Below are 22,961 nucleotides of genomic sequence, written 5' to 3' on the forward strand. Positions count from 1 at the left end.
AAAAAGAAATGAAAAAATGGACTCACCGCATGGCTCAAGTTGAACGTCAGTGGCTTTTTGGGGATGCCGTTTGCCACGAACTGTCATCTTTTGTCGCATACTCTGTTTATAGCACACATGTGCATACTCTGCCCCAATTTGCCCAACTTCCGATGCGCTGGCATTTCTCTCCTTCGTAATCCACGTGACAAGTCGAGAATCACCGCCTCAACTTTTTCTCCTCAAAAGCTATGCTGACCTCAAAATCCAAAGTGATGCAACGCTGCCATCTACCGCCCTCTGTTTGTCATTACTTGTATAGCAGCTTTGAAAAATTGGTGCCAATGAAGTATTGCTGGAGTGATACATTTGGACTGCTTGAGCTCTTTGTATGTTGAGGAGGATTTTAGTCTGGGTTGTCAAGGAGAGCTTTCAGCTCCAAAGCACTAATAAAAACAAAACAAAAGAAAACATGGCTTTGGCACCACCAGGTGGCCTCTCGGTGCCCACGCCACTGTTGGACTGAGACGAGCTTCATTTATTTGTGCCGTAGCCTTGTCTAATAGAAATCAAGTGCTTTGGCGCCATCTTTGGGCACGAACAGTGAGTCGACTATTGGTTGGCATCAACCCTCCTTCGCCACATCACTGAGTAAACAAGAACGTAAAAACAAATTTAAAAAAACTTGCTTTATGAAGTGCAATTACGACATAATGAGTTTTTGTGTGTTGGATGTGTGGCTTTTAGGGGCGTGGCCTAGTGACTGACGTCAGCAGCCGGAGTTGGAGTCGCTCCTTGTGAGTGTTCTCATTTTGCATTTGTGTGTATGACGAACGTGTGGCGCTGTACGCGACGCTCACAACGCGATGCAGAAAAATCGAAACGAGAAACGCTAAGTCCAAGCACCAACGCATACTTACTCCTGAACGTCGACTTCAGCCTTGAACGTCCTCGAGCCAGCACTGATGAGCTGGCTAGCGCCTGGTGTGTGCGTGTGTGTGCGCGCGCACGAAGCAGTGTAACGTGCACATGAAGGTGGAAACGAGCTACGCTAATGCGTTTAGCATTTAACGATGTCACGGTCCATCTGATTTAAAAAGCACGATACTGCAGTTGAGTGTCATCTCGCTATTAGTCTGACGCGTGTCAGTGCGGCGTCCCGATGATGTCATGAAGAGGCGTTACGCAGCACGAAATAAATGTACGCAACACTATTTGGGATGAAGCAGGGTGACTTCGAAGCACGACTGAACTAAAGACGTTACGAATGACGTTTCTTTCTAGCGGGACTTCGTTGAAAGACTTTGTTGCTTTTTCGGTTCAACAGTTGTACTGTTTTTTTTTGTTTGTTTGTTTGTTTTTTCCGTTGCGTGGCTACGTGGCCTGACTTCGTTGCCGTTTGAGTCCAAAAATGGTTTCGCCGGTTTTTTGGGTCACACGACTTCGTAGCCTTTTTATTTAAAAAAAAAAAAAAAACGTTTTCCACATTTTTTCGTTGCGAAATTTTGTAGCCTTTTCAGTGAAAAAACATTTTTTGGCCGTTTTTTTTCATAACGTGACTTCATAACCCGATTCTGTAGCTTTTTCATTCATTCAAAAAAAAAAAAAAAAAAAAAAAAGGTATCATGATATTATTATTGTGAGACTTCGTAGACTTTTCAGGTAAAAAAAAAAAAAAAATCATTTTTTTCACAACATAATTTGGTGGCCTGACTTTGCAGCCTCTAAATAAAAATGAAATAAAATAGTGATTTCCCCCTTTTTTTTTTTTTTTTTTTTTTTTTTTTGCTGTGCCTTCGTAGTTAACAAACGATTTCACAAATTTTTCAAAGTGTGCCTTCTTCACGTGATCTTGTAATTTGACATTTAGTAACTTTGTGATGGGACTTCTTATCTTGACATTGAAGCCTTTTCAGTAAAATCACAGTTTGGCTGTATTTTGTCGCCTGACTTTGTAGTCCTTTTTTAGTAAAAAAAAAAAAAAAAATTTATTTTTCATAGTGTGACTTTCTTGCCTTTTCAATCAAAAAACCAAAAGTTTTGGCGTTTTTTTTCATCGAGCGACTTAGTAGCACGATCACAGCATTTCCATTGAGGAAAAAACACTTTCTTCTTTTGATCCTGGATTCAGTGATTGGTCCGAATCCAGATTGATGTGAACGCTCGGTTTCGGGACGCTTGCGTCCCGTACGCACGCGAGGATGTCATCTGACCTGACTGATGGAAATATGTACAGCATGTTCGTACGGAAGCGGAGCGCCCGAGAGGTGAGCGCGGTTTGGCTTCGGAGGAGGAAGTGAGCAGATGGTGGGCGGAGACGCGGCCAACAGGAAGTGGAGGCTTGATGGTTTCCTCATGTTGCGTTGGCAATGCTCAGCATTTCACTTCCTTGTCCTCACGCGCCACACAGGTGTGTGTGCGTGCGTGTGTGTGTGTTTGAGTCCAGCTGTTCCTAAAAAAAAAAAAAAGAAAAAGATAAAGGCTAATTTCCTAATTAGGATTTCCTAAACGTAAGTTTTTCTGATCTTTAATCAGTGGCTCTGCACTGACGTACATTTTAATATTTGTTCTATGAAATTGTATTCATTTATTATATACAGACTATCCTGTTTATTTGGTTGTTTCTCTTGGCTGCACTGCTAAAACTGTTCGATTTTATTTTTTTTAATTTTTTGTCACATTAGATTTCAGCCTCTGTGTTGTCTTTAAAAATATATATATATATATATTTGTGTGAACACTTTTCTGCAACAAGCTGGAGTATTAGTAAATTAAGTTGTACTTTTTTTTAAAAGCAGTGATATTGCAGGAATAAATTAGATTTTCTCAGAGGGGGAAAAAGCTAAATATCATTAGAATTAAGTGTTAGTTTTTCCCAAAAAACAAATATTAGATTAGAAGAAGAATAAATACATGTTTTTTTACAGGAAAAAAAGTTAAATATATATATATATATGTATTTAAAAAGTTAGCCTACATTAGAAGTCGCAATATTAAATATATAAATTTCTTCATACTTCATGGTTTCTTGAAATCTTACAAGAAAACATTTTTTTCTCCATTTTTTTTTTCTCAATATTTTCTCGTCACATTTTTCTGACAAAAATAGTCATACTTCTTGTACAATAAAAGATGGAATATTACTAAAATAAGTTGTATTTTTTTTTCAAAAAACAAAGTTTCACTTTTACAAGAAAAAAAAATACAAATGAAGTCATAGTTTTTCAAAAACAAATGTTATGAGAATAAATGCATTTTTCTTTGAAGAAGAAGAAAAAGTTGTAGTTTCTCAAGTTACATATTTCCAGGAAAAAATGTTGTTTACTTACATTAAAAGTTGGACTGTTATGAACATTAAAGTCATTCATTTTATGCGGAAAGAAAATCTGAATTTTATGAGAATAAAGTGATAGAAATTTGTTTTTCCCAGGAAAAACAAAAAGTACCCAAAAAATCGAAATAGCCAATGTTTCTTTTTTCACACTTTTGTGGCCAGTATTGAGTAGATTCTTCCAAAGTTGGCCTAACACGACACCAGCATGCGCACACGCGATCACGCGTGCGCTACTGTAATACACACACACACACACACGTGCACTTTGTTTGGCGAGCGAGCGCAATAGCTGCTGTCGAGCGCCCCGTCCGGCCGTTCGCACCACTTACTGATCATGCGCTATTTATAGCCGCTTGCGTATTGTGAGCATTAACGGCCGATGACTACTGTTCGCCGTCGTCCGTGTTGCTCTTCTTGTTCTTTTGTCGTCGAGCTTATACTTTATATACAGGGTGCGGCAAAAGTAGCGCAGGACTTTGAAAAGTAACTTAGAAAGGAGGAAAGATGAAGGGAAGAAGGGAGGAAGGGCAACGAATCAAAGGAAGGAACAGGGTGGGCCAAAAGCAGGCATCCACTTTTGAAATTAGCTTCATTGAGGAAGCAAGGAAGGAAACAATGGAGGGAGCAAGGAAGGATGAAGGAAGGAAGGACAATGGAGCAAAGCGGTGCTGTCCAACTCAGTTTTGTCACCTTTGCTTACAAGTTCCCTCAGAGGAGGTCATTCGTTTACAATTTACGCACACATCTGCCTCACAGTTCCGGGGACCGGGATTCAATCCCCGGCCCCCGCCCGTGCGGAGTTTGCATGTTCTCCCCGCGCCTGCGTGGCTTTTCTCCGGGCACTCCGCTTTCCTCCCACCTCCCAAAAACATGCGAGGTAGGCGGCGTACGCCCTGAACCGGCCGCCAGCCAATCGCAGGGCACATAGAAACAAACAACCATTCACACCTACGGGCAATTTAGAGTCTTCAATGAAGCTAGCACGCTCCTCATTCCGAGCTCCTCGCGACCCGGAAGTCGTTCACCCGCCGCCGTGTTACGCCGCGTCTGCTAATTCCCATTTTGTGGAAGACATAAGTGACAAAAAGGCAGAAAAAAATCGATTCTGATTCAGATTATACAGTATAATTTACAAACTGGTGTCATTTCATTTTCATGTGTAGGTCTTTTTCTTTTTCCTTTTTCTTTCCCCGAGACTTCCTTCCTTCTTTCTCACCCGTTTTGTATGAATGGCCGCCTGCGTTGGCCTCAATGTTCGCTCCGAGTGGGCGCGACCAAAAGGAACGTGTGGTGTCACATTGTCCAACGAGCGGCAGACCGTGCGAAGTTTTCCTGTCGTTGTTCTTTTGTTTTTTCCTCGGTCACAAGATGCTCCACCGGCAGTCATCTGAGGATGAATAATCTTCACCATCGTCGTCGTCACAACAATAAGCGGCGCTCGCCGTCTGCGCAAGTGAAGATGTCCGCGCGTATGTTCTTGTGTTAAGAGAATTCACACTTAAGACAAAGTCTGCTCTTCACTTGCCGTCAAGTCAAACACGCGCGGTTTTCCCCGCAAGAGCAACTTTTACTCCGAGGAAACAAATGTAAGAAAACATTTATTTATTTGTAGACTAAAGGCGGATATTGGCAACACTTTTAACATCATGTCAATGGCACAATAGTGCAATAGAGAACATAAAAAAAAATGGACAAAATGCACTAATTTGAGGGGACACAACAGATTATTACAAGGAATAAAGTCCACATTTGCTGGGGGGGGGGGACGTTCATGATATTGTACAAGTCAATGTTACACATTTAAAATGGTACTCTTCAAGAAAAATAGTTGGAACATTACAAAAATAGTTGTTTGTTCCGAGAAAATCATTTGTAATATTACAGATGGTCTTCGTTTTTCATTGAAGTTTTCTTTTTCGAGGAACAGAAAAGTCGTCGTATAACAAACATAAAGTTGCCTTTTTCTGAGAAATAATTTGGAATTTGTTTGTTTTTCAATAAGAAAAGTCAGGAATAAAGGCTGCTTTTATTAGTTATTTATTAGAAAGTTGTATTTCATTAAAGTGAAAAAAAATCCCAATTTTTCGAAATCCAAGTGCTATTAGTTTGTGGGGGGGCGAGTTTTTTATAGTAAAGAAAAAAAATGCTGGCTTTCTTTTTTTATGAGAAAAAGTTGCATCTTTCCAAGAATATGATTCGGAATATTACAAGATTAAAGTCTTTGTTTTTTCTAGAGTTTTTCTTAAGGAAAATATTTTTTTATTTTTTTGTCGTACTTGTAAGAAACATTCCGAATATTATGACATCAAATTTACAAATTGGCTTGAAACAAGGCCATAAAATTTAGTCTAAAGTTGTTGTTTTTATAGAAAAAATATTTGAAGTCGGTGAGATGAAAGCTTTTCTTTCGTCATCGTCATTTTGTAGTATTCCTCCAAAATCTAAAGAGACGCAGTGTAAGATTGACTTTTTTTTAAAAAAAAAAAAAATTTTTTTTTTGAAATTGAAATTTCTTTTGGTAGTGTATTTCAGTATTTAATTTTTTTCTGTGTGTCTGTAATCCTCATTCTTCTAAGAACTCCAACTGGAGTTTTCATCCTTTTGTGCTAATGCAACGTTTTCAGTGTAAATCATACAAAACTGCGGCTTTGGGACTCGATATATTTGCTGACGCACACTACAGGCTTATATATGAGCGTGTGTGCGCGTGTGTGTTGGCGGTTGGTGGGTCACAGCATTTGAAATCATGAATGCGATGATTCACGTTTGACCTCAAGTCCCGCAGCTGCTGATCGCAACACGTGATCGATTATTTGCTCAACTGCGACGCGGTCGATTTTTGGATCATCAATACGAGCTTGATTCGATTTCTCTCACCCGACCAAAACCTCATTTTCAACATTGTGTTGAAGATGTGGTACTATTGGAAACTTTTTTTGTTTTTTTCTCCGACAAAAAACTTTTGCAAGCATATATATATATATATATATTTTTTTTTTTCATATTGAGAAAAAAAATCAATATTTTTGCAAGTCGAAGTATTTGAAGGAAATTTTTTGCAACATTGCCGAGTTAGTTGTACTTTCTCTCAAACTATTACGGGAATAAATACATTTTAAGAAAAAAGCCATATTTTCCCAAGTCACATTTTTCTGACAATTCTTGGGAATATTTAAAGAGTAACGTTTTTTTTTTGTATTAAACAGTCATAAAAAAATGAAGTCGTTTCTTAAGAAAAGTTTTGGTAAGCCGACGTTTTTATTATTAATTTTTTTTAATATTATGTAAATTCATATTTTTTCAAAGAAAAGTTGTACTATTAGGAGAATAAAATGTGCTTTTCTGACAAAAAGATGTGGAATGTTTTTGTTTCTTTTTAGAAAAATATCTTATTTTCTCAAGTCACATTTGTCCCAGACAAAATATCTAAATTCGAGAAGAATAAAATGTATTATTTGAGGGGAAAAAAAGTAATTATTATTCAGAGAAAATATATATATATTTTTTTTAGGACAGAATATTTAGGACAAAAAGGTTAGAGTATCACAAGCAGTTTTTTGTTTTTTTAAAGTTATATTTTATCGAGTTGCAAATTGCTCAAGAGAAAATATCGGATTTAAATGAGAATAAAAGTTTTCCTCACATTGCGTTGTTCTAAGAAAAAGTTTGATTATTAATTGATGCTAATCGTAATATTCTTAGAATAAAGTCATTTTGTTTCTGACAAAAAGATGAATGTTTAGGGGGGGGAAAGTTACGATATTGGCAGCATAAATGGTTTTGTTGTCGAGTTGCATTCTTTCAAAGAGCAATTTTTGGGAATATTACGAGATTAAAGGGGTAATTATTTGAGACAATACAATACTGCGTACATTTCTGAAGTGAATGAAGCCTTTCTAAAAGTTTGCATGTTAGCTAACTTGTTAGCGTATGCTTGTTAACAGGTGACAACGCGGCGAATGGCTTCGCGCCCGGACGTCCGCGCGGCTTTTATGGTATTGAGAAGTCGTAAAACATGTTTGTGAAGCATTATCCCCGTCGGTCAATTAGTCGGCTGGATTGTCCAACATTGAGAGAACTCTCCGGAGGCGGACCCGGACGCAACGTTCACAAGAGTGATCTGCATCTTTAATGACCCGTCTGCGCTAAAAGTCCAGACTCGATTGATTTGCTTTTGGTTCTTTTTGGCGCAATCGTTCAAATTGTCTTTCCGGAGGATTCCCAGTGACGACGACGAGGATGGAAAAACACATCGTTTCGTCCTCAAAACGTTGACGGTGAAGGCTGATTTGATTGACGAGTTTACTCGCACTTAAAACACACCGATTGGCTGAATGGTACCAATTTAAAACTGACGTTGACTGCCCGGCTTGCCGGATAATTGCTACTGACCGACTGGTTAAATGACTCTGACTGACTGACTGACTGACTGGCTGGCGAGTCTTGTGACGCTTAATCACCCTTAATGGCTGACCAAGACTTCCTGGAAGATCTTACTGACTGGCTGACATCTTCCGTACTGATGGAGTGGCTAATTAGGACCAATTCAAACTATCTGGATGTCTCGGTAACATTTGTTTACTCGTGCTAACTGACGCGACAGGAAATGACACTGACTCACTGACAATTCACGGCCTGGATGGACGTGTTCCTGGCATTTACCAGCCACCGGCTTGCTGGCAAATTGTCACCGGACGACGGCCCACCAATGGCTGACTGACTGGCTAAATGGCACCTATTAAAACTACTTTCCTGTCTTCACTGACTGGCTGATAATGGCTAATTGACACAAAATGACTGAAACTGACTGACAGCTTACTGACCGTCACACTGACTGAGATTAAAACCGCATGTTTTATTGTCATTTGCTTGATTGGTTTGCTGGCTGACACTGACAAACCGGCAGCGGCCGCAGGTGATTAAATGTGTCCACTTGATTCCTGGTACCGCACCGATTCAAACTGTGCGGATGTCTTACCGATGTTTTCTGACCGGTTGACCGACTGACTATGTCATTGCACTGATTGACTAGGTTAATGCCACCAATTAAATCTGGACGTCTTCCTGACATTTACCGTCGAGCTTTGCCGGCTCGACTATCGGACCCGACCGACCGACCGACCGACCGACCGACTGAGCTCACTCACGCTTCGTTAAACTGATAAACAGTGGCCAAATGACAGCGAGCGACGGACCGACTGACCCACACTTGATTAGTGCCCTGATTGAAACTGTCTGCGTGTTTTACTGGCTGACACAAACAATGGCTAAGTGACACTAAATGGCACCGACTGACAACTGTCACCTTCCGCTTCATTACTGCTACGCTACTGACTGGCTGTGTTGAGTGACTTATTTCCTGGCTGACACTGACAAATTTGACAGTGACAGTGAGCGATTAGCAGTTTGTCTGACTGACTGACTAGCTCACTGTCACCTCCTCACTGCACCGATATAAAGCTGTCCGGATGTCTAACTGAGGTCTACCGACTGCTTTGCTGGCAAATTGACATTGACAAGATTGACTGGCAATGGCTAACTGACTTACTAGCGAACTGACACTTAAATTGCGATGACCGGCTAAATGGAACAGGTTCAAACTATCGGGATGTCTTGCTGACGAAATATTAACAATAGCTCTTTAACACTAAATGACACTGACCGACTGTCATTGAATTATTGCTCAGGTTCAAAGCGTCTAAATTGGCTGACTGGCTTTTACGGACTGGTTTACTGACTTGCGGACACTGACCGTTTGATCGACTTAACTAGCTTAATCATCATCTTCGTTACTGCGCTGATTAAAAGAGTCTGGATGTTTTTTGGGGACTTTTTAACTGGCTGCCACTGACAAATTGACATCTACACTAAATGACAAAGCGCGACTTACGAGCAATGGGTAACTGACGCGAGCAGTTGACAATCGCAGAGACTGGCTAAATGGCGGCAATTAAAAGTATCTGGATATTTTACTGACATTTACTGGTCGATTAACCGCCTTCCCGATCGGCCGTTTCGGGTAAACTTCGGCTAACGACGGCCGGCCGGCTAACCGCTATCTGGCCGCGTCTCGGTGCGGACAGCGACGGCGACCGTATTGAAAGTCACGCCAACGACAATACAACGGGCCGCTGGCTTCCGCATAAGAGAAGCGCATCGGGACTGAGTCGTTCTCGTGCTCCTCGTGACTTTGCCGGTCCCTCGTCAACCGTCCAGAGCAATGGTGGTCAGGAAGTGAAGAAGCAGGTCAGAACGGGTGGAGGAAGGTGTCAGGTGTGTCATGTGACAGAAGAGTCTCTGCTCGGATGAAGGGCAAAGTTTAGAAGACAGCCATGAGGGACGGACTCGAGACAGTGGCACTGAAGAGACGACAGGAAGCAGAGCAAATGAAGATGTTGAGGTTCGCTCTCGGAGTGACCGGGTTGGATCAAATTAGAAATGAGCTCATCGGAGGGACGGCCGAGGTAAGATGTTTTGGAGGCAAAGTTGGAGAGAGCAGACTTGGATGGTTTGGACACGTCCAGAGGGGAAATAGTGAGTATATTGCTAGAAGGGTGATGAGGATGGAGCTGCCAGGCAAGCGAGCCAGAGGAAGACCGAAGAGAAGGTTGATGGATGTCGTGAGGGAAGACACGATGGGCAGCTGGTGTTGGAGAGGAGGATGCAGGAGATAGGCCGACGTGGAAAAGGATGACGCGCTGTGGCCAACCCGAAAGGGACGAGCCCGAAGGGAAAGAAGAGGAGACTCGTACTACTACTATTAATACTTTCACTACTACCGCTACGACTACCAATTTTTCCCTGTGTGGGTTCGTAAATTTAAAAGAAAAGAAAGTTGTTCAAAGGCAGTGTGTGTGTCCCCCGCTTGAGTCTCAATTCATAATTCTAATGCACCCCAGTGACTGTCCGAAAGCCACGCTGACCCAGCTGCAGCCCGTTTTCCATGACGAGCTGTTTCTTCTGTGTCTTCGCGATGACGTCATCGGTGAGGGGCGGGGCCCGGCCCCGAGGTCAGTCCCGCAGGGCGCCTGCCGTCATGTTTTGGACTTCACGTCGTGTGACTCCTCCAAACGCACCGTTCGACGCCCCCTTCGGAACCATCCCCCCCCCCAACCGCTGTGTTAGCTTGCTTATCATGATGCTGCAGGCGGCCGCTGTTATCTAAGACACTCTGCATGACGCGCACGCACGCACACGCACACACACACGCTGCGTGAATAACCTCCACCATGTAGCAAATGTCCGTTTCTCACTGATTGTTGTGCGGCTGTAATCCCACCGGTTACCAAAATAGCCCGTTGCCTTGTTTTTATTACGTGTCATGTGACCCTCTTTACCCATTTCTTTAAAAAGGGCTGGAATTTCCTCGTAGGAGGGCAGCGTGGAAATTCCTTCCCACCAAAGACGTCATGCGCGGGCCGTGAAAATGTTCATCTGCTTCCCGAGCATTTTTTGGTGAGGCGGTTTCATTCTCGCCAGACGAAACCACCACAGAATTTGTGTGACAAACCTATTTTCTACTTTCGCATCCCTATTTATTATTCCTCTATTTTGAAGCAAATGTTCCATTTTGTTTGATGCTGTATTTTACGTGACAGCCAACCCATTTTTCGGGGGGAGCCACACTCGGGATGAAGCAGTTTACCGTTCAACCACGATACGATTTCACAGTGATATTTGGATTTTCCGATTTGAATTATCATTCATACCAGATTTAGCAAGAAGCGGTTTGTTGTGCGTCGTCCCTTTTCAATTCACCCACCGACGCATTTGCGTCAAGCACGTTTTGTCCAACGTGGACGAGGCTCTCGCGCGGCTTGTCTGGGGGAATTCAGCTTTCAAATTCTTGAGCCACAATGGCGTAACTCAGCGTTTTGTGCCGCGGCTAAGCGTCGCTATCACCGTGGCAGCCGCCTGACTGGAGGCACACGCGCGAGCACACGCACACGCGCATTGAGCACAATAGACAACGGGGCCTCTGTCAGGTTGTCCAAACTGTCCACTCAGGAATCTCTGGAATGTGTGTGCATGGCTGTCCAAACTTTCTATTGCATACAGAGCAATCCATTGTTCGACTTTAGTTTAGTTCGCACGCTAAAATCAAATGTAATGCAGGTCAGAATGGTTTCTTCGAATCGAAATAGCCGACGACGTGTGCGTTCTAACAGTGTAGGTTTTGTTTTGATTTTCGTGCGTCCGGTCATGATGAACATGCGTGCCCGTCGGTGTGACCGTGAGTGCGAATGGTTGTTTGTTTGGATGTGCCCTGCGATTGGCTGGCGACCAGTTCAGGGTGTACCCCCGACTTGTCCCACGTTTTTGCCCAAACCCTGCGATCAAAACTGCGGACTGAAGTGGAATCGGTGTGAGTCAGATGCACTGATGGCGGATGATGATGTTGTTGTTGTTGTTGTTGTTGTTGAATGTGGATGGTTTACATTTTCTGGGGTGCCGTGACACGACCGCTTGCGGACATGACGAGCGCATCCGGGCCCTTGTGGCGAATGCGCGTGTGTTCATGTGTGTGCGTCTTCCTGCTTTTCTGCAGTGTGGTGATTTCCTTAACCACCCTCGCCACCCCCCGGCCACTCCCCTCCCCTCCCTGGGGGTCACATGACTGCAGATATGGGTGTGGTCTCCTGCATTCCCGGCTGCTCTTTTTTTTTTTTCTTCCCCCTTTTCTTTCCTCGTATTTCTCAGTCTGACATGCTACGACACACACACACACACACAGACACGCACACACACTGTCGTGTCCTGAATGTGTGTGTACTTGTCTTTCTCTCTTTGCAGCTCAACTCTTGACGTTCCACCTTGAATTATGGCAACATTTGTCTACAAGGGGATATTGTGTGTGTGTGTGTGTGTGTGTGCGCACGTGCGTAGTGTCTTTAAAGGGTCTGAATGGTATGATAAACATTGGAGATGTTCAGTAGCACTTTACGATTACCAATGGCACTCGTGCTTTTGCTATATAAAACTGCAACGAACTCAATGGCATAGAATTGTGTGCAGCCGCCGTGTAGCGCCAACGACGGATGAGGACGACTCGATGTCAGTTTCGGGTTTGCGTCGCGTGACCTTGTTCAACATGAAATTGTCCAAATCGTCTTCATTTCAGCCTCGCAACAGGTTTCATTTCTGTCGTCCTCCAAGAAAGCAGATTAATTACCCTTATTATACATTATGCACAATTATACATAAATGATACAAATACTAAAGGTGACATCGTGTTGAGTTGGCCTGCGCTGCCTCTTCCCTCCATCGATTTCAATGAGGGCAAGCCCTCCACACTTTTGTTTGACTTATTCCAAGCTCGGACACGCCTCTAATGTAGCATATATTTAAATTACGCTACACTCTCCCTGGCCGGTATCCCATAATATATCTCTGATTATTTATTTATTTATTTTTATTTTTTCCCTCTCTGCATTTTGAAGATTCCCATCTGAAGATATGCCGTTTCATGCATTTTTTTCTTCAGCCATGATGTCACGTGTCACGATTGTGTCACTTGGGAGCAAAAAAAATGGGAATTGTGTCACATGAAGCATGCAGCGTGAATACAACCTAAGTGTGTGTGTGTGTGTGTGTGCCTGCGTGTGTACTTGTTTATCCATTTTCCATGAGGCACAAGCATTTGTTGCTTGCTTGGTGCAACAAGGGGAACAAAAAAACCAAAACAAAGTTCCTTTCGGTGTGTGTGTGTGTGTGTGCCTGTGTGGAGGGTGTGGCCAGTATGGAGTTCGCGTTGCATACTTGGATTGTGAGTGTGAGTGTGTGTGCGCGTGCGCGTGCGTGTTGTCGGCGGGCTGCTGGCTGCTTTAGTATGCAGAGCAGGTGTGTCTGCAGAGGCTCAGAGAACAGAAGAAGAAGAAGGAGAAAGGGAGGAAGAGCAGTTGAGCAGGACAACATGACTGAGCACATTGGACACTACAAAAATACACGATATACTTAGAGAATGTAAAGCAGTAGTGTTGATTGTATTTATATTGTTTATAAAGTGTAGTTACTGTATGTAGTGTAGTATTCGTGTGTTGGATGTGTTTCTTTAAGGGGCGTGGCCGAGTGAGCGATGTCACAAGCTGGAGTCGGGTCAGCGGTTAGTCCGCGTGTGAGCGTCTGGCTGTGAGCTGTGGCCGACGTTTCGTGCACAGAATGTGGTTTGGCATTGTCTTGCTGAAATAAGCAGGGGCGTCCGTGAAAAAGACGTCGCTCGGATGGCAGCGTATGTTTCTCCGACACCTGTATGTACCTTTCGGCATGAATGGTGCCTTCACAGACGTGTACGTTACCCATGCCGTTGGCACTAACACAGCCCCATACCATCACAGATGCTGGCTTTTGAACGTTGCGTCCATAACAGTCCGGATGGTTCTTTTCCTCTTTGGCCCGGAGGACACGACATCCACAATTTCCAAAAACAATTTGAAATGTGGACTCGTCAGACTACAGAACACTTTTCCACTTTGCGTCGGTCCATCTGAGATGAGCTCGGGCCCAGAGAAGCCGGCGGCGTTTCTGGGTGTTGTTGATAAATGGCTTTTGCTTTGCATAGTAGAGTTTCAAGTTGCACTTCCGGATGTAGCGCCCAACTGTATTTACCGACATTGGTTTTCTGAAGTGTTCCTGAGCCCATGCGGTGATAGCCTTTACACATCAATGTCGGTTTTTGATGCAGCGCCGCCCGAGGGATCGAAGGTCACGGGCATTCAATGTCGGTTTTGGGCCTTGCCGCTTACATGCTGTGATTTCTCCAGATTCTCTGAACCTTTTGATGACATTATGGACCGTAGATGATGAAATCCCTAAATTCCTTGCAATTGTACGTTGAGGAACATTGTCCTGAAACTGTTGGACTATTTTCTCACGCGCTTGTTCACCAAGAGGTGAACCTCGCCCCATCTTTGCTTGTGAACGACTGAGCAATTCAGGGGAGCTCCTTTTCTAGCCAATCATGGCACCCGCCTGTTCCCAATGAGCCTGTTCGCCTGTGAGATGTTCCAAACACGTGTTTGATGAGCATTCCTCAACTTTCTAAAAACATTGTGAGGAACGACGCAGTTCGTGGAGTGAAGGAGAAACGCCGTGCAAAAATTCCACAGATGTTCAACACGAGCCATGCGGTTGAGTCACTGTCGCTCCTGGCGTGTTTCTTAGTTATATAGTTGTAAACAAATTACTATTGCCCTTTAACGCCCTTTAGGTCTTGTTTTTTTGTAATAGTTTGAGGTGTCACAAAAGAAAAAAAATACTAGCGGCGCAGTCACTGTTTGCTCGATATGTTTCTTTTCAGGAAAAGATGCTCGTCTCCACTTTTTGGTTTCTGGTTTCGTGACCAGCAGTACAGGAATGTTCGAACTAATCAGTGCAGTGCGGCGAGCGCCTTCTCCAAACACAAAACTATCAATTCCACCATTTCCCCCCCCCCCCCCCCCCCCCCCCCCCCCCCCAGTGCAAAACGTTGTGTGTCAAGATTGGGCAAATGGTTGGCGTGCTAATTATTTTCCGTTGTGTCTTTATGACTGCGAGCTGGAAAGTTTGCTCACCTTTGGACTGAAGTGGGTGTGGTGAAACTATTTGACAAACAATCCAGTTGGATATGTGTGTTTTTAGGTGTGTGTGTGTTAGTATAGTGTTCATTTGCGCGTCAATATCACTTTTGTTTTGTTTCCGATCTTCCAGAAGGATGTTAATACCTACTTAGATTATTATTATTATTATTTTCTTTTTTTCTCTTCTGGCAAATCCTCCAAAAATGTTGTCATTTAGTGTCGCCTATCGTTTGTAGGATGACCGCTGACCGTTCGGACAAATGCCACAACCGGCTGTTTTGAACCAAAATGGCTGACTTGCTGTTCAGCTTAAGGTATGGGTTCTTGAGACTTTTTCACGCGCCGCGTTACGATAGACATGTCCACCCGATTTCACGTCGACCGGTGAAACTGGCGTCAGGGGCTGATTTTGTTCAGACTTTCAAGGGAAAGAATGGAAAAAAAGTTCTTCTCAATCATCAAATCAAAGCTTTTATGACATTTTTTAATACATGCATCTAACCTTTATTTGAGTCAATCTGTACTTAATTCATTACAAACAATAAATGAAACTACATTTTTATACGTATTCATTTTTTCGTTCCTTCATTATTCATTTGTCTAATTGGTTTGTCGTAAATCACAAAATGGGTGTGAATTGTGTCGCTTGAAAACTGAGTTTTTATGGCCAATAAGAAAAGTGGAAAGAGTTTGAAATAATACAATTTCAAATGATTCATAAAAGAAAGTATTTTGAATGTTTCACATGTACTTATTCTGTTCAATATGGTGTTAGTAAATTAAAAAGAAAAGTGGTAAGAGTTTAAAATCAAAATATTATATTTTTGTTTAACATTTATTTATTCTGTTGAATATGTGATTACTTAATTGTAATTAAATTGTACAATTAATTATCATGTTAATATAAAAAAAATAGTTTGTTTTTATTAAAAATGATTTTACATAAACATTTGAACATCTATCATCTTTGAATGGAGTAAAAATGAGTGTTTCTTTAAATTCATTTATCAAATCAGATAATCAGTTAACAGATTTTCTTGTAAATAATACAAAAGTAACATAAATTTTACATGGACAATTCATGTAACATTTTTGTTTTATGTCTTTTCTTAGGCAACTGATCATAGAATAAATGATCAATTATACAATCACAAATGAGAATAAATGAGTATTTCATTATGAAATGAATAAATGGACCTGCTTTACAATACAATAGTTGACACACATCCCAATTGTGTCACTTGACCAACGCGGACACATTTGGGAGAATCTCGCTGCTGAGCCTTTGCCAAGTTTGGAACTTGAACTTTTCAGTGACCTCGATGTCAGTTTGCGTGAACGACAACGGCAAAAAAAAAAAAAAATCCCAAAAAATCAATCAATCCAAAAAATAATGACGCAAAGTCACATTAATGAGTCCTCCGCACCAACACGGTTGCATCATCGCCATTCAATCGGCAGCACGACATCCCGCAATGACCGACTGATCGCAAACCCGCCTCGGTGCATTTGTGCGCGTGTGTGCTACTGAATAGTTAACTGTGCTAAAGCGTTTGATGAGCACGCACATCATGTGCGGTGATGGGTTGGAATTTGAATATGCACACACACACACACATTAGCCTTGGTTGATTGTTTATTTATTAGGATGATTTCCCCCCCACTGTTGTTCACGACTGCGAAGAGAGACGAGCTCGTTCACAAAAGCGCTGTCAGTGTTTAAAAGCGAGCCATTTGGTTGCTATATTTAGCAACTTTTCTGAAGTTGATGCACAGAAAAAATAAATGCCGTCAGGATAAATAAAGCAAATCCTAGAAGGGGGGGGGGGGGAAAAACCCAAAAAAGTCAAGTCTTTGGCTTTTTCTATGAGTGCAGGGTGGAAATCGATCCATCTCGAAATCTAGGTTTTTCTAGCCAATTAATCGATTTAATATATTAGTTGGCGTTTATTTGTTAGAATGTTCCCCCCACCCCTTAGTTACTGTCATTTGCGAACAAAAGCACAGTCAGTATTGAAAAGTTAGCCATTTGGTTGCTACATTTAGCCAATCCCTCTCATGACTAGTTTTCAAAAAATTGACTCACGCATTCAATCCCAAACATGAGCAGAACAATTTTATGGGGCTGCAACCAACAATTATTTTAGTAATCTGTTGATTTGTTGATTGATCTGTTGATTAAACATTTTGAAAATTTCCATCCCTTAATCCCAAAACATTATTTCAAATTGACAGAGCATAAAATGCACAAACATAATTTGAATATGGTTCAGTTACTGGTTTGGGTCATAACATGTCAAAAAAAATCGGCAAAAAGTTTGATCGAAAGTTTTTTCAAGTAAAAGCCAATGTGGCAGCACGGTGGGCGACTGGTTAGAGCGTCTGTCTCACAGTTCCGAGGACCGGGGTTCAATCCCCGGCCCCGCCTGTGTGGCGTTTGCATGTTCTCCCCGTGCCAATATTTTCCGACTTTTCCTATCCCTCCAGCAAGTTTTACGAAAAAATTGAAATCCGGACATGAGCGGAATATTTTGCATATGACAAGAAAGGAGCCCGATGGAAGGCAATTATCGTGCTAAAGAGTTTTGTCTCATCGGATTTTTGTGAAAATCTGTGATTTTTATTTTCGGGCCTATCATCGTCATAGCGTCACATCCTTATTACGCGCTGACAACCTACTTTAGGATTCGTCACTCCAAACGATCTGAGGGGCTGTTTAAGTGCTTAGCGAGGCGCTGCTGTTTTGGTTCGCAATCAGAAAGTAACATTTTTCGAACGTTCCGCACTTATCCATTTTACTCCCTGTCTGTTCACAGCGACGCCAGCCGGACATGTTTACCTCCGTTTCCATGGTAACCCAGAGGAGCATGCCCGCCCCAGCAAGGAGTTAACCTGTGAAACGACACTAGCCGCAATCCCCCTCCGCTGACTCACCGCCTTTCGGGATCTTTTCTGACATCGGAGCGACGCGTCGGACTCGCGAGGATCGCCGACATGGCCAACAACACGGCGGACCACCCTCCGGGGAACTCTGTCGCCGACGGCAACCACGACGGCGACTTCGGGGTGACGGTGAGCGACCTGCGAGGACTCATGGAGCTGCGCAGCGGGGAGGCCGTCAACAAGATACGAGACGAATACGACGACGTGCAGAGCATCTGCAGACGCCTCAAAACGTCGCCCATCGAAGGTAAAACGCTGACGCGCCACCGTGCCTCAAAACGTCGCCCGCTGAAGGTGACGCCCGTCACGCTAAGACGCCACACTAAAAAATGCCTCACCCACTGAAGGCACCGGGCTCACGCACGACCCTTAACGCGCCACTGTAATGCATCGCCATAACGTAACACCGCAACGCACCACGCTAACTTACCATGCTAACACACCCCGCTAACACACCGCTATTAACGAAACACAACACCATAACGCACAACGACAACATATCATGCTAAAGCACCACTGAACGCACCAAACTAAACACCACCCACTGAAGGCACCAAGCTATCGCACCACCAAGCTAACACACTAGCCTAACGCACCACTCTTGACACACCAAGCTAACACATTAAGCTAATGCACCACTCTAACGCATCATGCTAACGCAGAAGCCTAACGCACCACTCTTAACACACCAAGCTACCATACTAGGCTAATGCACCACTTTTAACGCACCAAGCTAACAGACTAGGCTAATGCACCAAGCTAACACATTAGCCTAACGCACCACCCTAACCCGCAAGGCCAGTTGACAACATTGTAGGTAACACAATAACGCATCATGCTAACGCGCCACCCTGCCTAAAGACATGCCCCATTGAAGCTAACGTGTTCACCAAGCACACGAGAAGTTTTTAAAAAAACATAAAATAGCAGTACTAAAGTCAACAATACGAATTTTTTGTTTTCATTCTGGCAGTTACACTTAAGCTAATGTGAATAATAACACGAGTAAGAATCGTTGACTTGGACCAACCCCGCAAACGTCTCGCCAATCTGATGCAAGAAAATGGCCGTCGGGCTGCTGTTTATTCTGTCTTCCTCTCTCCGTCGTCATCATCAACTTTGATCCCTGCGTGTGCGCGTGTGCGCGCGCCAGCCGCGGGTCCATTCCGGAATTGAAATTAGTTCCAGGCGGCTCGGCTAATGTCTCCATAGATCATCGCGCGACGTTCCACTTAACAAATCAGCCGGACGCGTCCGCCGCACAACAACCAAACGACTTTCAGCAACAAATTCCTGTGGCCGCGTCGTCATCATCATCATCATCATCACCATCACCATCATCATCATCACCATCACCACCATCACGGCCACAGTCATGCTGTTTTTTTAGGGGGGGGAGTTAATTGACATAAAAATGCTCATAGCTAATACTAATGAAAGGATCCCACAAGCACTACTGAAAATTTTTTAAACTGAATCACATTTATAAATAAAAATATCTTCTTTGGTTGCATTCATCTTGTTTTCTTCATTTTTATACTTAATCAGTTTCCAAAATGGACTTCATTATCCTAATTTTATTTTTGTTTTTTGAATTCAAAACATTTGTATCATGCAGTCTTTTTTTTAACTTGTAATAAAAATGTATAATTATATTTGAAATGTGTAATTTACGATATGATTTTTTTTACTAAATGGGATTTTCCAAGATGAAGGGTGTAGCGGTCCTTATTTGATTGTTTACATTTATTTAAATATTTATTTTTAAATTAAAACATGCATTTTGTTATGATATACGTTTAAATTATTTTAACTACAGTTCAAATACAGATAAAATGTTTGCTTGTGCTGTGATCACTATCATCATGTTTTACTGTAGTGTAAAAAAATCACTAACAAAAATCTGTCATTTTTTAAATTATTTTTTTATTTTATAGTTTTGAATTTGATTGTAGCTGTCTTAAGGAAAAGTTAGTAAAATTACTACAGATACTGTTTTATGTATAAACTGGCCAAATATTGAATTTAGGGCATTTTTGCATATTGAAAGTGATCTTTTTAGCTGGAAAAGTGTCCAAAACTGCAAGATGAAAAACATTATTTTCCAGACGCTGCTGCCTTCTTTGAGCCTGCAGTTGAATAAAATAAAAAAAAAAAAACAAACAATTCCACGACAGAGAATCAAACGAGATTGTCAAAACCAACCTGTCATCGTTATTTTACAAAGGAATCAGCTGGCCTGAATGAATTCTTCAAATTTCCAAACTTGGTCGGGACGCATGCGTTCGAATGTCACTGAAATGAAGTTTGTGGCGTGTCGGAGTGCGAGCGTCGCTGTCACGCGTAAATTGAACTGCGCACGTGCGCGGTTTCATCTTTTTTCTCTTTTTTTTTTTTTTTTTTTTTTTTTTTGTCGCTTGATGTCTTGTGAAGCGTCTGTCTGAAGTCTCCCCAGTGGTCGCTGATGTTCTTTGATCACGGCCCCCAAAAAAGGTTTCAAAAATCCAACGTGATTTTTCATGGCGCTTTGTGACAGTGGCACGAGACGTGGCGTGCCGGCTAAACATAGAACGCCTATTTTAGGTTTTTTTATTCTGTCAAGAAGCTGACAACCGCACCTGAAAAAGAATATCTTTGTCTTTGTTTTCTGACATTTTTTCCCTTTTGCCTCTTCAAAGCAACGCAAAACGGGAATTTTGCCACGGATACGTCAATGCAAAAATGGAAACGGGAATGAAAATGCTCTCATTCACTACAGAAACAATCTCAAACGCTACTGAAAAGCTGTCACGCTCGAATACAAAAACTCTCACACGCTACTGAAGCCCTCTCATGCGCTACTAAAACACTCGCACTGTACAGAAACACTACTGAAATGCTCTCGCGCTCACTACCGAAACACTCACACACTACAGAAACACTTGAAATGCTTTCACGCACTAATGAAACACAGAATACAGAAACACGACTCAAGTGCTCTCACGCACACTTTTGAAACACACACACACACATTACTACAGAAACACACGCTATTAAAACTCTCTCTCACACACCACTGAAACACTCACGTCTTCATACTACAGAAAAACTGGTGAACCCACCCTCCACACACACACACACACACACACTTTCTGACTGGTTTGTGTGTGTTGTGATCTTTCCAAGTTCAAATGTGGCATCCAGTGTCATATTTTCATTTTCTGAAGAGGAAAGCCTCCCTTCCTTCCTTCCTTCCTTCCTTCCTTCCTTCCTTCCTTCCTTCCTTCGTTCCTTCCCAGAGGAGGAAAACGAAGAAGGCGGTGGGTGTCTTCGGCCCAGGTTGCCATGGCAACTGCGGGCACGCGGACATCTATCACGCATCGCTCACATCTGCTTTCTTTCTTTTTCAGCCGCAAATTACAAACGCCCACTCGAAAAAGTCACAGGAGGATTGGGCCGGCTTGTCGTGCTCGTACCAGCCGACGTCCACGCTGGATGTCGCCTTTTTGCAAAAAAAAAAAAAAGGGGAAAGAAATGAACGTTTTACAGCAAAGGAGGTCATTAAAAACGCCACAAACGTGTCTTTGGGTTTGGAATGAGGGTTAAGGTTTCAAAGTAGGGCTTCAAAAAAAGCATGCTTTCAAGACACGGTCAGGGTTTCAAGCAGGTGTTAGCTTTTCAGACATGGGTCGGTGTTTGAAGCCAGAGTTGGGGATTCAAGCCTGACTTTGGGCTTTTCAAATTCGGGTTTCAAGCTCAAATTAAGGTGCTAAAGTAGGGTGTCCATCCCGGTTTGGCGTTTCAAATTACGCTTTCAAGGTAAGGTTTCAAGACATGGTCAGGTTTTCAAGCTGGTGTTAGGTTTCAGTTAGTTTCCAGCCAGCGTTAGGGTTTCAAACAAGGAGTTGAGGATTCAAAGTAGGGTTTCAAGGCTTCATGCGCGCTTCGACGCAGGAGTTGGGAAGTGTCAGATATTCAAAAGGGCAACTTTCGGCGGTGTTGTGTCTCGAGTGAACGTGACTAATGAACGATGACATCAGATGAAACAACTCGCGGCTCGGAAGGCGTTTTACTGCAGAGGAGAAGCGTTTTGGGGGCGTTCGGCTGCCTCCGCTGCTCCACGCGCCGGCTTCATTTCCACGCTTTCATCTTGCCTGCGGTCCGCGGGGACGCTCGCTCGCTAAGCCGCACCGGCGACGGCATCCGGCTCGAAACGAAAGCCAATCAAAGCGGCATCAAACGCGCTTCTTAACGTGCTTACATGCGTACATACGTTACCTAGCCTTCAAAAGCAAAATTGGCACGTGAAGATTTTCCCTCGTCGTCCCCCCGCCTACGTTACACTTTGTCACGTGACTCCTCGTCTCACGTTATCTCGTCCCGACACGTTGGCGCATCTGGCCCGAGGGCAGTGCCCCCTTGACTGAGCTGAGCTGTTGTCTGACGGGTGCGTTGAGTGCCATCCAAAGAGCCGCGTGCTGGGGGGGAAGGTGGTGGTTTGCCAGGTTGGCACTGGTCAACATGGGCACCAGATTGCATTTCCGTGGGAGGCATTCCACAGGGGAGGCTCCAGTCAGACATTAAGGCGGCAATTTTAGGACTCGGGACTACGCGTGGGTCGGTATCACATTCTGACCGTGTGGTAACCGTGAGCAAAAATATTACGGTATTAAAATTACAGCTCTATAATGTATTATTTCAAAATGTTTTAGTAAATAACAACTTACATTGGTAAACAGAAATAAATAGTCATTTTTTTCTAAATAAAATCAAAATGTAGTACAACCATAGAAATAATTATTTACACTTAGAAACCAACTTCAAAAGGCAAAACATCAATTAGACGTCATCTTATCCAAAAGAACAGATTTTCTACAACAACAGTTGAGTACAGTAATAAATCAGGAAAATTCCTTGCGCAATAAAGATGCTTATACGCATCTTCGAACCACCCCGACCAAAAAGAAATTGAAACTTTTATTAAGGATCTAAACATTCCTCAATTAAACACACAAATTAAAGACAGCCTTGATGTTCCTTTAGCCATCACAGAATGACTTAGCGCATTAAAAAATATGCAATCGGGACGAGCGCCTGGCCCGGACGGAATCCCCATCGAATTTATTCAACATTTCTGGCCAATACTAGCGCCTCTGTTTTTCAGAACAGTC

General features: G+C 42.8%; 1 protein-coding gene across 9 annotated transcripts in view; it reads left to right on the forward strand.

The window, feature by feature from the left end:
- LOC133484184 (plasma membrane calcium-transporting ATPase 1-like) overlaps positions 1–22,961 on the forward strand; it is a 73,267-nt gene that overhangs the window by 7,870 nt on the left and 42,436 nt on the right. For 8 of the 9 annotated variants that reach the window (XR_009790306.1, XM_061786401.1, XM_061786403.1 and 5 more), the window contains exon 2: positions 17,685–18,058. Coding sequence is in view for 8 of the 9 variants with exons in the window: in XM_061786401.1 (XP_061642385.1) it covers positions 17,863–18,058 (196 nt within the window). In the remaining variant the exon portion in view is untranslated. Of the gene's footprint in view, positions 1–14,883; positions 15,183–17,684; positions 18,059–22,961 lie in introns of those variants that run through there. The other variant, XM_061786399.1, reaches the window with a different exon arrangement.

This window comes from Phyllopteryx taeniolatus, chromosome 9 (assembly GCF_024500385.1).
Source record: "Phyllopteryx taeniolatus isolate TA_2022b chromosome 9, UOR_Ptae_1.2, whole genome shotgun sequence".
Taxonomy (NCBI): Eukaryota; Metazoa; Chordata; class Actinopteri; order Syngnathiformes; family Syngnathidae; genus Phyllopteryx; species Phyllopteryx taeniolatus.